General features: G+C 38.6%; 1 protein-coding gene across 1 annotated transcript in view; it reads right to left on the reverse strand.

Moving 5' to 3' along the window:
• GALNT17 (polypeptide N-acetylgalactosaminyltransferase 17) overlaps positions 1 to 18,949 on the reverse strand; it is a 147,481-nt gene extending 128,532 nt beyond the window's left edge. Inside the window, exons 1-2 of the mRNA XM_053454914.1 lie at positions 18,689 to 18,949; positions 17,898 to 18,213 (exon numbers count right to left, since the gene is read on the reverse strand). Coding sequence (XP_053310889.1) covers positions 17,898 to 18,135 — 238 coding nt within the window. The 5' untranslated portion in view covers positions 18,136 to 18,213; positions 18,689 to 18,949. The remainder of the gene's footprint in view (positions 1 to 17,897; positions 18,214 to 18,688) is intronic.
• Between the last annotated feature and the right edge of the window lie 616 nt (positions 18,950 to 19,565).

A 19,565-nucleotide genomic window follows, 5' to 3' on the forward strand; every position in this document is an offset into this window, starting at 1 on the left:
CTGAAGTGGGCAGCGGAATGCTTTGAATTCTGCATCTTTGCTTACATGTTACTGATTGTGGTAGAGGGATAAATTACATAAATTACATATTGGCTAGTGCATTATTTAGTTAGATCCTATTTCAGATCATACAGTAACTAAAGTAATTATTCATTATAAATTGTTTTGTTTTCCTACCCAAATAAATAAACACATAGTAAAAATCCTATTAATATTTAGATTAAATAATTTAGATTAAACAAAGACTTAACAAACATGTTATTGTGTTTATTGTAATTTAGAGCATTTTGTTTCTGTTCTGTGCTTTATATTCAATAAAAGTTGCTTATCTAGAAGTAGATACGTATTATTGTACAAGGCTATACCATTACATCGATACATGTGAAATAATTTGACTCAAAATTTAGAGTTAACAGCATGTTTTAGCATGTGGGGATATTACTGTCCTTAGAGGATGTTGCTGGACGGAAACTGGAGTCTTTTTCATCAGTGGCACCTATTCTGTGAATGTGCAAATGAGCATTTTAATAGCAGATATTGATTCTTTGGGAAGAACACTGTTACTGAAAAGCATTGCTTTTCCTGTGTTCAGTGTTGTAAAAAATGTAATATTTTTGCATTTCCAGAGAAATGCAAGTCATCTGTATTATACTTTCATGTTTATCTATGTGTATTATGATGGCTTAAATATTATTCAAGGTAGAAAACTAAAAATGACTCATTATTTTCTGTGACATTGCTTGAGTCACACCTTCAGCATTAATTATAAAAACCCTGTGATGCAATTATTTGCAATGGTTGTAACTTGACTTGTGTTAATCAGCTGCACACAACCAATTAAGGATATTCTGTTCTTCTAGTACATTCTTTACTACAGGGAATCACACCTTATAGGTAAACAGTTTAAATGCAGTTATCATAATGGTGTTTTTAATCTCACGTGCTCATAGTACATTGGATATACTTACCTAAAGACAGCGGGAAAAGGGAGGGGAGACAGGGAACTACCCTTTCAAATTACTCCAGTGAAAGAACTACAGAGGTGAGGGAGATGTGCACGCGTTATGACTTGAAAAAAACTGGGAACTGGCCTATCGCTGAAACCTCTTGTAACGCTGCCTCTCCTGCTGTGCTCTCCTATGGTGGCCTCCACCTCACTCACACTCCCAGATCTGATGACAGGAAGGGTGGTGGGGTAGGCTTCCTACTCTCCCCAACTTGTACTATTCCCTCTGCTCCATCACTCTCTTTCTCCTCATTTGAAGTCCTTGCTATCTGATTATTTAATCCCATCTCCCTACGCATAGCTGTTATATACCGTGCCCCTGGCCCAGCTAATATCTTTGTTGACCACTTCTCCTCATGGCTGCCTCTTTTTCTCTCCTCTGATATTCCCTCTGTTATCCTTGGGGACTTCAACATCCCAGATGAAACTCCATTAAGTCCCATGGCTTCAAATTCTTTTACCTCTTTTGATCTCACACAACATATTAACTCCCCTACTCATGATGATGGTCACACCCTTGACCGTATTTTTTTCTAGCATGTGCTCTCTCACTAACTTCTCTAATTCCCCTTTCCCCTTCTCTGACCACCACTTCTTTTTCTGCTCTCTAACCTTGTCTCCTACTCACTCCCTGCACCCCATCCTCGCCTAACCAGAGACCTCAGCTCTATTAACCTCCAGAAGTTCTCAACCAATTTACTCCCTCTCCTGTCTCCTATCTCTAACATGTCATGCCCTAGTGACGCTACCTTTCTCTATAACTCCACTCTCACATCTGCTGGTGAGGATGAAGCCCCGGTTACTACTCGCTCTTCAAGACGTTCACGTTTCCAACCCTGGCACACGACTGTAACCCGACACCTACAACGTTGTCCCTGCACTCCTGAGCATAGTTGGCGAAAGTCTCATTCCATGGCTGACTTTCTACACAACAAATTTTTGCTACATTCCTACTACTCCGCTCTCAACCTTACAAAAGAAACCTACTTCACCTCCCTCATCTCCTCCCTGTCTCATAACCCTAAATGACTCTTTAGCACTTTCAATTCCCTTCTTTGACCTATCCCTACTACCCCTTCCACTAACCTTAATACCTCAGACTTTGCCACATATTTCAATAATAAAAATTTGGCTTTCAATACCACCTGTATGTTGATGACACTCAGATCTATCTATCCTCTCCTGATCTCTCACCCTCTGTCTTAGATCATGTAACTGTCTCGCCTCTGTCTCTACCTGGATGTCTGCACGTTTCCTGAAACTCAATCTCTCCAAAACTGAACTTCTCATCTTCCCTCCCTCCAACGCTAAGATTCCACCATCAGTTTCCCTCAATGTTAATGGTGCTATCATCTTACCATCTCCTCATGCCCCCTGTCTTGGTGTCACCCTTGACTCCGGCCTTTAGTTCACATCCCACATTCAGTCTGTCTCTAAAAACTGCTGTCTCCATCTTAAAAACATTGCCTGCATCCGTCCCTTCCTAACACAACATGCCACTAAGGCTCTTGTCCGTGCCCTTATTATCTCCCGCCTTGATTATTGTAATTCTGTCTGACCCCTCTACAATCCTCCATGAGTGCTGCTGCCAGACTTATCTTCCTCTCCCATCACTTCACTAACACCTCTCCCCTCTGTCAGTCTCTTCACTGGCTGCCTGTGTGCTTCAGGATTATTTTCAAAATCCTGACTCATACTTTCAAAGCCCTTCACAGTGGTTCCCCTACCTACATCTCATCACTCATCTCTAAATACACTCACCGCTCTCTCCGCTCATCCAATGATCTCCTTCTATCCTCTCCTTTGATTTCTACCTCTCATGCATGCTTACAAGATTTCTCAAGGGCTGCCCCTATCCTCTGGAATGCTCTCCCCCAGCCTATCCGTCTTTCCCCCTGCCTTTATTGCTTCAAAAAATCCCTCAAGACCCACGTCTTTAAGAACACTTACAACATCACACATATTTCTTTAGCTCACCATTCCTAGTCCCTCTACTGCAATACTTTTACTAGTGTGGCTGGTCCATTCCTAACATCGGCACTTTTACCTATTGTGTAATACACCCTAAATCCCTCTAGATTGTAAGCTCCTCACGTGTTGTCTCTGTAAGTCAAATTGTTATGCTACATACTACTTGTTATGTCCTCTCCACCTATTGTACAGTGCTACAGAATTGGATGGCGCTATATAAAACAATAAAAAATAATAATAATAATAATAATCAGGCCCGGACTGGGACAAAAAATAGGCCCGGGCATTTCAGACTGAGCAGCCCATTTTTATGAAAAAACATATATGTACATACATATACATAATACTTGGTCATTCAACATGGAAAGCCTGAAGCCACAATTTAGTACAACTAATCCTTTAAATAAATATTATAGAGTAAATAACACAATACCTTATCTTTTCCACTAAATGATTTCAGGGCCTTGAATGTTTTGTCCCCTGAAGTCACTACAAATTCAGGAGGACATTTTATCTCTGAATAAGTAAAAATGAAATAGTTCCTACTGTAAATTAAGGGAACAGATAACCAACCACACACACCAGGACAGGCTTTTCCACACACACACACACACACCAGGACAGGCTCTGCCACACCGACACCCAATCACACACCAGGACAGGCTCTGCCACACCGACATCAAAACACACACCAGGACAGGCTCTGCCACACCGACATCCAAACACACACACCAGGACAGTTAAAAAAAGAAGAAATGGTTCAGCACTCAACTCCCAGGAAGCTGGGAGCTAGCAGGAAAAAAGGGCAAAACAAAAACAGAAAGCATAACAAAAATAGCAACGTTTGCCCGAAACGTTGCTTTTTTGTTTTGCTTTCTTTGAAAAAAGTAACCTAAGGATTGGAAGCTGATTGGAGTGCTGGGGTTCTTTTCTGTGTTCCTACACACACCAGGGCAGGCTCTGCCACCCCAACACCCAAACACACACCCCAGGACAGGCTCTGCCACACTGACACCCGAACACACACACACACTAGGACAGGCTCTGCCACACTGACACCCAGACACACACATCAGGACATGCTCTGCCACACTGACACCCAGACACACACACCAGGACAGGCTCTGGACAGGCACACCAACACCGAAACACACCAGGACAGGCTCTGTCACACCGACACCCAAACACACACACCAGGACAGGCTCTGTCACACCAACACCCATACACAAACACACACAAGGACAGGATCTGCTACACTGACACCCACACACACACACCAGGACAGGCTCTGCCACACCGACACCCAGACACACACATCAGGACATGCTCTGCCACACTGACACCCAGACACACACACCAGGACAAGCTCTGGACAGCCACACCAACACCCAAACACACCAGGACAGGCTCTGTCACACCGACACCCAAACACACACACCAGGACAGGCTCTGTCACACCAACACCCATACACAAACACACACAAGGACAGGATCTGCTACACTGACACCCACACACACACACCAGGACAGGCTCTGCCACACCGACACACACACATCAGGACAGGCTCTGCCACACCGACACCCAAAAACACACACACACACCAGGACAGGCTCTGCCACACCAACACCCAAACACACACACAACAGGACAGGCTCTGCCACACTGACACACAATCACAAACACCAGGACAGGCTTTGTCACACTGACACCCAATCACAAACACCAGGACAGGCTTTGCCACGCTGACACCCGTACCCTCCGCCTGCCTGTGGCATCTTTGCCACCAAAACAGCCTGCCTGTGGCATCTTTGCCACCAAAACAGCCTGCCTCTTGCATCTTTGCCCCCCCCTTACACATCCATGCTATCACACACACATATTCATTCACTCGTTCACAAATATTTTTTCACTAATTCAAAGATAATCATTCACTCATTCAAATATTCATTCATACATTGATACTCATTAATTCCCTCATTCAGATACTCATTAATTCCCTCATTCAGATACTCATTTGCATATACTCATTCACAAACATTCATTCACTCACTCCTTCACATACACTCATTAATTCTTTCATTCAATCTCACATACTCCATACAACCTCCCTCACCCCCTTACCTGAACTGTCTGTACGCGCCGCTCGCAGACGCCAGCAGATCTACACAGGGGAAGCAGACGCGCAGCAGGGTCATGTGATGTACGTGGCGTACGTCACATGGTTCTGTTGGAGTCCTGCGTCCCCCTGGCGGTAGAAGAGACGCTGCTCGCGTGCCTGCCAGGTAAGTTGTGGGCCCGCTGCTAGAGTTGCGGGCCCGGTTGCAGTTGCTGCGGGCTTAAGGGGCAGGTGCCCCTTTTGCCCTGCATTAAGGACGGCCGAATAGGCCCAGTCAGTCCGGTCCTGACTGGGCCTATTTTAAGGTAGGGGCCTGGAGCTGCAGCTCCATTAGCCCCTAAATCAATCTGGCCCGGCCGCGGCCCACCGGGCAAATGCCCGGTGTGCCCGATGGCCAGTCCGGGCCTGATAATAATAATAATAATAATCAGGCCCCTGGGGATAAGGGAGGAATGCAAAAACCTGTGCTAGCAGGCTTAGTGTCTATACATGTGACAGCCTGGAAAGATAGCTATGCTGATCAGTCTGATATAAAATAAAATGTCCCCAACCCTCCCTCCCTGCCTATGTTAAAGTTGTTGGATTGGGTCCAACTCCATAATACAGTTAAACTTGGCCCACCATGTTATTTTATACAACTGGTGGTACATGGCGGGACATTGACAAGGCTAGAAGAGGATTGGAGTTCAGATTAAGTTGTTGTGGGGAACCTCCATATACAGAGGAAAAAGGTTAGATCTTTTGGTTAGATGTTAGATTTACATGTGTTAAAATATGTTTAATAACAAAAGTCACAGCATATATTAATAAATAAATACTTCAGGCAATTCTTACTTCTACCTAGTCTCATGTTTGAGTTGTTGTTGGTATTTATTTAGGTATGATTATGATATTTAATGTGGAGGAGAAGTAATTAACCTGCTTTAGTGGGCAATACAAGGACCATGACATGAGTAAGCAAAAACATTTTTTAAATGCCTATTACAGAGATGTCATATTAAAGGGACACTCCAGCCTTCGTATGCACTTTAATGCATACGACAGCTGAGTTTCCACATTAAATTATAATTTTCTCCTCCTTGGAAAATGCATTGAGGGATTCTGAAGAATACCACCATACCATGCACCTGCCTCTTTTCTTGCCCCCTTCCCCAGCTCCTGGGCATGCAGCAGATGCCTTCAGCTACACAGCTCTGGAGCAGTTTGTCCCAAAGGTAAGTACTGTGTTTTTTTCCTTTAGGTTAACACAGACATACTAGTGTACTATGGATTCTTTTTTTCTTATTTTACAGGTAAAATGCATGGATTTTTCATAAAGATACATTTATAATCCTTAATTGGGTAAGTACGTTAAGAGACCCATAAATGTTATATATTCAAGAGAGTATAAAACATAGCTAAATGTTTTATGCACTGTGGCTGTATTCTTTTGATAATTTTAGGAAGTGAATTTTCTCATTAGATTTCTGTGTGGCCCTTGGGAGAAAGAAAAAAAATATCTGCCGCCTGTTATACAGTAACTCTTTAAAAACCAATATAAAAAATATCACTTCTTACTGAAATTGTAGGTAAGAAGATATGTTTTACTGTGTGTTATAAGTAATCCAACCTAAATGTTTCCGTGCAAAATATTTGATGAAACCGCCAAAGTTCTAAAAGATTTAGCACAAATCTCATTTTTACAGCTATACATTTGTCAGCATTCAACCAAGTGTAAATCTGTAAATACTGCTGGACACATCCATATACTTTTTTTAATGATGCTTGTCCTTGAAGGATTACATAACATTCAAAAATTAGTTATTTTTTCTGATACAATATAACACATACCAGTTACCTGGATGAAGCATAGTTGTTCCATTAACTTTTTTAATGTATCGCATATTATTCTACAGAACAAGTATGTGTTAGATGCACTCAAGCATGTATTCCTACAGTATGGTCATCTCCACTATAGGGATTTTATCATTATTTAGGAAGAATGTGTTCTCTTTTTAGTCTAACAGGACATTTAGATGTTATGGGTGCTTTGAATGATTTCCTACCTTTAAATTAAATAATTGATATAAACCACAGAGGTGCTCCCAATTATTACCAACTAATCATGTCCTATACTACCCACTTGCATACAGAAATTGTATATCGTATTGGCCCGAATATAGGGCGCCCCCCCACACTTTAGGTCTTTAAAGTGGGGGTGCGGCCTATACTCAGGGTTTTGCGCAGTCAGTGACACCCGGGACATGCAGTTGCAGGCGCCAGACGGGTTTATTTTGTTCCGTTTTCATTTATCCCTGCTGCGGGTAAGCAGGGTAAGGATCCAGATCCCCCGCAGCGCTCCAGGGGACCTGGATCCTTCTCCCAGAACTTCCACCTATGGTGGAGCACCGGCGTGACATAACCTTCCGGTGCTCCATCATAGAAGGGCCGGCAGCTGAGGTTGCCTACACGTATTGCGCAGACGTTCATCGGCTGCGGCAATACACGTAGACAACCTCTGCTGTCGGCACTTCAGCCGGTGTGTCTTTGTTGCTGAAGTGACGGCAGCGGAGGTTGTCTGTGTTCTGACCTAGTCCCAATAAGGCTCTGACCACTAGTCACCACCCTTTCTTGTGTCTAGCGGTTGGCAAAAGAGATTTGACAAAACTTTATTTTCACCATTTATGGGAATACTACTCAGAGCGGTCATCTTAATATCCTATTGTCAGGGTCTACATAATTATTCCGCATAATTAAATTGTACTTTCTATTTTATTAAATTCCTGTCAGTCTTGAGTGCAGGAGGACTGTAACATCAGGTAAAATATTTTCCTACTTTTACACTAATTATTAGGATTCAATAACATAACATATGCAAACTATAAAAAATGACTTTATGCTAAAAGCTTTGACTGTCGCTGTTCCTCTAAGATTATGTAATCCAAGCACTACCAATTTAAATACAATTTTTTATGACTCATTCTGACTGTATGCCTTGGAAAAAATAATAATAAAAATGATTTGTATAATAGTTTCCAACCAAGCCGTCAAGGCACATCAATGGGCCAGGTTTTTTTAATCCCTATTTGAACAGAATGTAGTAATTACTAATTACCACATCATATGCTGTTAGTGTGCCTTGAGGACCAGAACAATAGTCTAATAAGGTTAAATTAAAGATTGCATTTGGCGTGTGATGTGGCCGTGACATTGTTAGACATTAACAGAGTGAGTGCTACAGAAAGTGAGTGTGTGAGAGCAAAACAGTAGTTTTAATTTTTTTCCCAACTAGGTCATCTAATATTAAGGCATTTTTTCTTTTGTTTCATTCCGATCCAAAGTTAGAGACGTTGTCTTATAATCAGGGTCATCTTATAATCAAGCAGATATGGTATTGTCCTCATCTTGGATTCTAAGAGTCCTATGCAAAAAGTTTAGATGATCTGTATTTGACCCAAGTAATGAGTTGTAAAGTAATATACTGTTTTTTTAATGATACAATGTGCAACAACTGCTTTATAGGTGAATGAATGGGGACCCTAAGCATTTGATTACTCTGCTTATAACGTAGCACCACCACAGCTCTCCTTTATTCTTATATCTGTTATGTTGACAAAATAAGTGTATTTGTGTAAAATAGCTTCATTCCATTTTCACTACAAGAAACAAATAATAAATGGTATTTTTTCATTAACAGAGCCTTAGTATTGTAGTATATTTCAACAAGCCATTGAAAAAGTTTCCCTGTTGTTCATCTACAGCATACAAACTAGAAAATAAAAGGAAAGAAAGAAAGAAACGTATTATTAGTTGACAGTCGTCAATTGAGGATGTGTCATGGCAGGTAGATTTTGTTGACTGTGTTTCTTTTGTAGCATAAAGAGCGAGCTGCAATTGATTTCACCGCTACTATCCAGTAGTTGTTTTTCTCTTGTCAAGTATAAAGGTAATCTCTGGTGGGTGAGGCATGCCCCTTAGTGATTTTTCAGTAAACATGTTTAGAAGTAGATCACAAACCTGACCACTCGGTGGTTAGATAGAGAGGACTTTCTGAAATGCTACAAAGACATTCTTCAAAAAACCAAGTTGACACTAACAGTAACAAGTTTGTATGTTAAAAACCTTTAGAAACATACTGGTATATGTCCCAGTCATTAAAATGATATGCATATTTTTTCTTCTTTCTTATCTCTCTCTCAATGAACATGCACATCACTAATTACCCGTATTTGCTCGATTATAAGACGACCCCCCAAAATCTGAATTTAAATTTAGGAAAAAAAGAAAAAGCCTGAATATAAGATGACCCTGTATATGCCACTCTGGCATTTAGGGGGTTAAAAGGCATATGAAGGGGCAGAGTGGCACATAGGGAGGTATAAGGCATTTCAGGAGGCAGAGTGGCGTATAGAGGGTTAAAAGGTATTTCTGGAGGCAGAGTGGCATAAAGGGGGTTAAAAAGCATATCTGGAGGCAGAGTGGCATTAAGGGGGTTAAAAGGCATATCATAGAGCACTCTGCCTACGGAAATGCCTTATGCCCCCATTTAACACTCCCCCCCAAACTTACCGATGCTTCTGACTCCCTGGTGTGTAGTCGGGGCAGCTGGCAGACGTCAACGCGATGTGCGTAGGCAACTTCCACTGCAGCTGGAAGGAGGTGCCATTAGCTGCGGTGCTGGGAACTCTCCTCTCTGACAGCCGAGAAAGGTCTGCGCCATAGACGCAGACAACCCCCGCTGCTACCAGCACCTCCTTCCGGCTGCAGCGGAAGTTGCCTATGTGAATCGCGTAAGTGCCAGACAGGAGGATCCAGGTCCCCTGCAGCACTGCAAGGGATCTGGATCTTAGTCTCATAGTCAGACCTCTATTTGAGGTCTGATTATAAAACGACCCCGATTATAAGACGAGGGGTATTTTTCAGAGCATTTGCTCTGAAAAAAACCTTGTCTTATAATTGAGCAAATACGGTATATCATACACTTCAGCATGCCAGACTCCTACCCCAGCTCACACATCACCCACTCTATTGCCCAGCCTCTCACATACAATCCTCTACACCACATTATTTGATGTAGATACCCACTCCACACCCTTTTGATGCATGTATGCACCCCAGATTCCCCTATGCATCACATTACCCCACGCTCTATATTGCATGCACTCAGTTGACCTATATCAGCATATTACCTCTCACTGCATTATAAAACTATACTATAACATTATAAAACTAACTATACTATTCTATACTAGTACTGCACTACCTTTCACATATCCATCCCATATCAGTGGCACATTGACACACCAAATGTGTCTTACACTCAAGGAGCTTAAGTGAAACATCCAATAATACTCCAGCACATCCGCTCTGATTGGACTGCCCGCAGTGACAAACATTTTATATGTATAGAGATTAGTACCTAAGTGCATATAATACAAAATGTTTTTGTTTCATGAGGACGGGGTTGTTTTTTTCCTTAAAGTGTGTTTTTTTCTGAGGTCAATGGATAATTGATACGCTTCTCTAAGATAGACATTACAAAAGGCTTAGTTAATATGATAAGATAAACTTTGTAATATCACTGCAACTAGCACTTCAGGGAATTAGCCTCCAGTATTAAGAGTGGATATCTTCTTTATCAGAGACCACTGATCAGTTAGATCCTAACATTTGGGCTGTGTTTATAAATATTGTTTATATTGTTAACACATGTTTATGTTTGTTTCTAGATATTTACTTATACTTCAGTTTCCTATTAACCTTGAGATCACCCTTCAATGTCCTGGTTATACCTGTGGAGAATGAACAGATACACCTTCCGCTTCAGCTTCTTCAGTAATAATATTGGGTTATCGATTTCACATCCTACAATTTCTGTCCTCCTGATGCTTCCATCATGTACGCTTTCAGCCCCTTCACGAATTCCAAACGATCTATTATATACCCTCTCTTTTCTCTTTCTTGCAAGCTGCTAAACATGTTGAGAACAGACTGTGTTCCTTTTTCCCCCTTAGCTGGAAAATATGAGTAATTCAACAGGTGTCTCCAATCAGTTGTTCTTCAGATTTATGAGCAGTAAAGAGAAATTTCTTTAGAATTACCTATTAGAGGTAAAACTTATTATGGTTTTTCTTCAGTCAGTTGGTTTCGCTATAAAAATATCCAATTATTCACAGGTAGAGGTAAAAAACAATGCATTAAATTTGAAATTTTTTTTTTAGATTTCAAAAGCAATTTCAAAGATTTTAAAGGATTCCAAAGGATTTTAGAACTGGCCTGAAAATGTTTTTTTATTATTTTTTTTTATTTTTAAAGGAGGTACACTGGGAATCATGATGTTCCAGCTTTTTTTAGAGGTAGAACCAAAAACAAATATATCGATTTAAATTGTGATTATTATTTTATAGGTTCTAAAGTATTGCAGAACTGGTTTGAAAGTATGGAACTCATGATTACCCAATGTTGTCTTATAGCAAACACTCTAGCAATCCTTAAAATCCAAAATATGTGAAGAAAGCTTTGCAATCAATGTAATACTATATTTGTCTAAAACTAGCAGGGTGCAAAATCTCAAGAATTGTCAATGTTTCAGCCGAAAACGATCAAGAATGTTTCCCAACCAAGCCCTATTCCCCCTAAACCCAACCCAGCCATATTTTGTTATGTAATTTTCTTCCGACAATCTCTTTATTGTGGTTCATTGTTACTTATACTGAAACGTGCTGAAACAGTATCCCCTCCAAAGTAATTAAGTAAAAATAGAATATATTGTGCAATTTTCTTCCATGCTTCATTTAGGAAATGTTCTTTTAGACACAGGCAAATCATATTGATTAATGTTGAAAACAATATTGATGGGATTTACTAAGAAGCAAAATCAAAGGAAATGTAATAAAACAAAGGAATTTATATTGTGTAGCATAAACTATGATAGTGTAATAAATGTTAACCCAATCCTTATTTCTCCTTCAAAGATTGAAATAAACAGTCTATTTGTTTCTAATTTATGAAAATGTTTTAACCCCACACGCTATATCAAAGGAGGCTATAATATCCACCATCTTTTGGATTAAAGTGGATGTTTCTCAAAATATAAGATATATATAAAATATATATTAGGCTGAATATATATATATATATATATATATATATATAGTAGGCTGAAAATAAATACAGGATGGCAATTTTTTTATGTATTGCCATAAATACAGGATGGCAATTTTGCCCAAATCTATACTTGTTGTTAGCAAACACTTTGTAAATACTTGGTAGGCAATCATTAAATCAGTTAAATTAGCAGCCAATGTCAGCTTTAAAGCTTTATAGGGGAACACCTGTGCTACACTGTGCTAAACATCTTAAGCATGAACTGAAGGGTTAATATTTATCCTGTAGGATCTACAGTATATTCTGTTTGCAATTACTCTTCTTTTTACTGAATGCAGAACAATATAACAATAAATAAATAAAAGTGTGATGAATAAGGGGTGTAAAGGATAGCATTAAGTAACTTGAGAAGATGGAGAAACTACATGGATGCTCTATAAATCTCAACTCTCTGATGTTTTTAAGTGCCATAAATCAGACTAAAAAAATCTGATTGGAAAATAAGAATGTCAAGAAGCTTTCTTATATTACACTGGGGAGTCTATGCCCTGTTGTGCTCATTTTTTCTACATTCTACTTTTTTATTTGTATTTTATTTGTTTAAATACATTTCATTCGCATTTTATAAGTTATTTTTGCTTGCACAAATAACAACTTACATGTGCTCATGACTCTATTTTAACATTTTGAGACGCTTGACTGTGAAAATGTGCCCATTATGTAGAAATATGTGAGAATTCTATCAAATTCTAGAAGTCATGTAGACAGCAAGTTTCTTAATAAGGTCAAGGAACAACTTAACAAACACGATTAATAAGGCTGCGTGCTCTTATGTCATTTACCCAAGGTTTCCTCAGTAGTTCATTAAGGTTTTTTTGGAAAGCTTCTATTTTTCATATTCATGGACACTATATCCTCTGGCTTATTTCCCATCAACCATGTTAACACTTTTAGGTGAAAATCAAGAGACTAAAGGCATATTAAATCATTTTGGGTTTTTATATTTTTTTTAGTATATGGGGTTTTAGAACATTGTAAAATAGCTAACAGTATTTGAAAGTCGGAGAACCTCCTCTTAAAAGTGACATTATGAAACTTGAAAAGTACAGTAGTTAGGCTACAATGTTACTAAGGGGAGTGATACACCTTCGTTATGAATTAACTTACAATAGAGAAGGCATTTCAGCGGAACATGATATCATTATACATATAAGGAAAACCCCAGCCTCTTTACGGTGACCTGTTCTTTAGTAGACTTAACCAAACCAGAAGAGGTGATCCATTCAGACATGGAGGACTTTTGTCCTCTTCTAGATCGACAGTGGGTTTGACCTTGATGGACTTTTTCATTTTCAACCTAAATTACTGTTAATATGTTACTATGTCTCAATATGAGTTAAACATGTATTGTAGACTATTACCTTCAACAGATAATGCACTGGCATGTGGCTCCTCCAATGGGATTTGAATGGAGAGGCCCACATTTAGTTATATACCACTGAGGTCATGGTTTAATCTGACAGATATTTTATATATTCCTGAATATATTCAGATGTGGAGAGAACATTAGAAGCAGACAGAAAACCGAATTATACTAAACAATCAGAGGCAGGTCGATGATGGGGTAAATGGGGCATTTGCATCAAAGCCCCAAGCACCAGGTGCCCCCCTAGCCCAAATCACAATCCCAACCTGCGATCAGATAAACAAAATTTAAGAGACTTGCTGATGGCCTGTTAGACAATTTAATCAAAAAGAAGAGCACAGTAGACATAGAATGTCACCTAGTAGGCTATTATCACTGCTCCAAGCCTCTGATATTTCTGAGATTGAAAATAGTTAATAATAATTATAGTGCACTATAGTTATATAGCCTCAGACTCAGAAGACAACAGAAGAGAAAGGAAACAAAAATGCTGGGTTGGGGATTACTAGGCTTGATGATACTTCCAAAATTGAAAATGATAACAAGAGCAGACTGGAGAAACTTTAGACCCTAAAAAAATTAAAGACAAAGAAAAAGTACTTGCTAATGACCTAGCTGGTTACCTGCCAGGACACACATATTGTTTACCCAATACTCTGGACCACCACCACCTGGTCTGAATTGAACTGAATTTAGCTATGATTAACCACACCAACACCAGAGTTTGCACATTATTGTTTGTAAATGTATTATGACTTTTTTCATGAACGTCAACAGACAGCGATGTTTGTGTCTTTAACTGCTACTAATGTGTATATTTTGCTATTTGTACTTCTAATGTGACACTTTCCACCAACCTTAAGTCAGAAAATTCTATTATTTTAAAACAAAGCATTTGCTTTAAAAAAAAAATGCTAAAAAGATAATAGCAGCCTGAATGGACACAACAAGCCCAGGGCACAGGCAGGTTAGCAACAGGAGAGGAAGAAGAAGAGTACTGCAGACAGCTTGCCTAGGGTAGGAAGCGGGGCTGGTGGTAACTGGAAGATGCTCTAGCTGGCTGGCAGTCATGTTCTATGACACTGATAATAAATAATACCCTAACCTAAGCCCTCTTGTCTGGCCTGCCATAGGTCCCTTTCTGTTCTGTCTATCATCCATCCTACTTTGAATGCCCGGAGAGAATGGAGCGGCACATTATTTATAAGGATCATTTTGGCTGGAGTCATACATTTAACCCAATATTTCTTGTGGAGCAGAAAATTCTACGTTCCACTGTTTTTTGTATATGTGCTAAAGTTTCTGTCCAGCTCTTGTCATTTAATATTTGAGATTCATAGCTATATTTCTGAGACTTAGAAAATCCATAATAAACCAAACCTGAGTGACCGGTGCCCAACAGGATTTTTACAGAAATGTTTATCCTCTTAACCCTCACTGAAAAGGAAATTTATACTATAAACACTAAACAAAAAAACTGTTTAGCCTCGACACATTTCCAAATCATGTTAAATTATTTTAAAGGCATTTTTACTACGTACATTTTCTACATTTATCCTTAATATGTTTGAAAGCAGATGACAATATAATATAGGAATTCCATAATACAATATGCGGGAGCATATTTACTAACAACTCGACTACACATAGGTAGAATTTCTGCCTGCCAACGATGCCAACTGGCAACCAGAAACTCGGGGAACTCTGGTGAGTTATAATTGAGGTGATTACAAGTTAAAATGGTAAATGGTTTGCCGGAAAACAATTAACAGAAGGCTAAAAGATATGTATAGCTTGGAGGAAAGAAGAGTGAGTTTATTTTCAAAGTATGAGAAATGTTAAAAAAGAGGTCATAATTGAAAACTTGAGGGTCATAAGTTTCGCTGTAAAGAGGTATAAGGAAGTTTTACTGAAGTGACTTTTGTTTCTTGAGAGATGCCCCTTTACCTCATACCTTGTGATATTTACCGTATGTTTTTTAAAATTGAGATTTTTTGAGTTCCTTGACATTGCTTTAGGTATTTAAAAATAATAACCTTATTGAGGATACAAAGTAAGAATATTGGCTTCATTTTACCAATGAGATATAACCATCCATTTTAAGTATTGCCATTTAGCACTAATAATTTTATAACATGGTTACCATGTGAGCTTAAAATGTTAATTTTGAAACATGTTAGCTTTCTAAATATCATAAAGCCAGAGATACCTGTATAAGTGCTAAATTTGTGTTTTATAATCCTTCTTTGTTCCTATAGCCATTTAGAAGCTGTAATACACAAAGTAAAGTCCTAACATATAAACATTACCTTTTTATATTTACTATTTCTGCAAAATTATCTTCTCTATAACTCTAAACATGCTTTTTTGGATAATAAATGAATAATTGATATATTTTTTTTTTGTAATAAAAGTAATAACTACCCTGCTTGTGAGAGTTAAACATTGCTATAAAGGAACAAGAAGGCTTGGTTAAACCATAAACACATAGAAGCATGGATAACTTCTATATAAGTGGATACGTGCATTGATTATTCCTTAGACTGGAACAGAGCAGTCCTGTGATCAATAGTTTCAGCACAAAATTCTTCGAACTCATTCGCGGAACATATATCAAGAAAGACAGGTCACCTAGTAGTAATCCAAAATTGGTTCAATTTACAAGAAACCCAGGGTTGGATGGATTTATGACTAATATGTAGACTGCTCAATTTAATGGGCCTCACTATAAAAATGTGCTTCTCACCACACTAATGTTGTATGTAGGCTTGCATACATATATGTACATACTGTATATATGTATACATCTATCTACCTTTTGTGTCCATCCTCAAACAATAAAGCCAAAAATAGCAATTGTTGTTTAATCTATCAGATATAAAGTAGTAAAATATTTTATACTGGAAATATCCAAAAAAATACAATCTTGAGTCAACATTTGTGTATTGAAATTGTATATATGCATACAAAAAAAACCTTAGTTTTTAGTAAATTATGTGCCATTATCTACAGTCTTCATCCGTACACCTTGACACAGTATTGCAGCAATAACGGCATGGTTTCTGTAATATGACACTTACCCCAAGGAATTGGCTCAACACATTACTAAAAATAACCACACAGTATATACTATCTGTGTACACGAACAAGGGAAAAGGCTTTAGAAAAGCATGAATTAAAAAACATAGCGGAGCAAATAATATGACTTAATAGTATAATTATGATTTTAAAACCAAATTCCAAAGTGGCCATTATTTGTAAAATAAATAAAATAGACTGACAAGAAATCATGTTTCAATGTGTAATTAAGCTATAACTGATAAGCCAATATAAATGGATTCTGCATCAACATGAAATAATGGATTTGGCAACTTTATATAGGTAAAAGAAATGGAACAATCTGTATTTTCCTCCTCTAGTGTAGTGCAAGAATAAAACTGCATCACTATAGACCTATTTTCTTATTGGTTGAATTTAATTCCAGTATAAAGCTTGCTTAAAGATTGGCAAACAAATGAAATACCATTAAATTGGCACATTAAAGTGTTGGTTCAATTAACTAAACATAAAATGATAATTTGAAAAACTATAGTTAAGACTGTTTTATAGAGTCTGTTGTGTAATTAAAAAATAATAATAATAAAGCTCTTCTTTAAAAGACTGAAGCAGCAGAACATTCAAATGCAACCTCTCATATAAGGATACATTACCAGTAGTGATTTAAATCCTCACTTGCTGTCTTACAGTAAATTTTCCATGCATTTGTAACAGATATCTATTATCTGGAGCAAAAACAACTATACCATTGCTTATCTAACTTACTATCTCATGGGGCAATATCTATAATGGGAACCATGGCAGGTGCATGCAATACCATGAAAATCTAGATAAATCCTGCTAAACCCAGCATATGATATTGCAGTTACAAAAACAAGCGTTTAATTATAAATAATATGACTTACATTTTTATTTATTAATAATTCAGATTTTTTATCAATAATTCAGCAAGATCCATGCCCTTGGAGGATTACTGACAAGTTCCTCCATAAGACTATTACACTTAGGTACTATATGTAAGAATTATTAAATGCATACATTTGGGAATATTTTCCTGAAGAATGGTTCACATGTTTTTTTTACAGAACAATATCTGGAAATGAGATATAAAAAATATCATTGTTGATTCAATGGCAAGAGTCTGCACATATACTTATATAGCAAAGCTCAATTCTTGTAGCATAAAAAGGTTCTCAAACATTAGTATGTTATATTATTGACATGCCATCTTACCATTTAGTTGTCTGTAGACTATGTCCTCTAAATGGGAAAGCCTTTTCAGTACAGCCTCCTGAATGTGATTGACCCCATGAGTAGTCAGGTTGCTGACCTCAGCCCTTGGATGAACTTCATGGAAAGATTCTCCACCTTTCACAGTAATAGGTCTACACTTGGCCAAAAACAGGACAAATCCAGCTACTGCGATTAGGTTCAAGACCAACAAGATTTTGACACGTCTAAGAGAAGCCATCAAACTCCACGGTCTTCAGTCTTCAGACTCTTCTGGAGTATAAGGGATTTCTTAATTTATCATCCAACTCGTGTAGTGCTAGAGAAAAGGTAAACATCTCTGTGAATTCTACAGAAGTTAGGATCAATATGTGATAAGGGTGGGAACTTTACAGCACTCCAAGCACAAAACTTGGACTAAAGAACATCCTCAAATATTTATATAAGGAACTATTTTCAAATCTTGAATCCAAAACTGCCTAGCCAATCAAAATGCTGGAAACTGGTTGTCGGTCTATACATTTTTAAAAGACCATCTATATACCTCAACATGTCCAAAATAAACAAAGCAGTGCAATGAAAGTTTACAAATTGAAAGACAATCTGGATCCCCTTCTGCATGCAGAGCCTTAGTGAAAGTGCCTATGTGTTGTTATTTTTAATCACACCAACTATAGCCAGATGATGGATTGAGTCAATCAGCATTCCAATGGGAATAGTTGCAAATGTAGCATATGCATTTTAATAAAGTCTGAGTCCTGTAAAGGTTTCAACGGTGTGAATTATTTACTTACTGGGTCCTGTTAAGAAGCCGACAAGAACACAGAGTAGTTCTTTACTCCCATTTAGCCATAGACTGTAGAGAGCTGGGTGAATAAAGACATAGACATAGGCTTGCCATTTGGAAAAAAAAAAAAAGGAGAGCTACCCTTCACCTGCAATATATAAATAGAATGTAGCAATTTCTGTTTGTCATTGAAACATCAATGATATGTAGCTATGTCTCTAGAGCAGGGCAGCCTGTGATATCCTTATTACAGAGGATAAATAATAACTATCCGGAATAATGATTTCACCAGCAGAGTCTTCATTACCGTAACACAAACCGACAAGTGTGAACGTGGAAAGTGACTAATGCAGTGCAAATTGACAATGCGGCAGAGCTTGCCATGGACTGAACTCCTGATTGCACCCCAAGAGCAAGCGGATCAGCAGATCTGATCCCCCAAATCGCACAAACCCACTCTCATCCAGGGCTCCCCGCTCCCACGCTCAGTGGCACCGCTCCTTATCAAACTGCTCTGTACATCTGTACACAGTCCGATGAGTAGCAACAAAATAAACACAGGGCAGGGTGAACAGGCTTGCTGGCAGTCTCAGGTGATGGTTATTGTGATGCCTTCTTTCTGGTGATGCTGCTGTCTGTGCTGCTGCTGCTGCTGCTGGGAATGCTTTCTGCTGATCCTGGAAGAAGCTGTTTTCTCCTGTGCTCCCATTTCTCTAAGCTGAATATTTCTGTGCAGAGACATCCTCCTGTGTGCTGCCTAGATCCCCGTTTACATGCCTACAAAAGGGCTGCACAGAAAACCTGGCCTGGATACATGGATCAGCTACTGCCTTCTGCACTGAAAGCAACAGAATATAGTCATGATTTGTGTGTGTATATATATA

This window comes from Spea bombifrons, chromosome 2 (assembly GCF_027358695.1).
Source record: "Spea bombifrons isolate aSpeBom1 chromosome 2, aSpeBom1.2.pri, whole genome shotgun sequence".
NCBI classification, from domain to species: Eukaryota; Metazoa; Chordata; class Amphibia; order Anura; family Pelobatidae; genus Spea; species Spea bombifrons.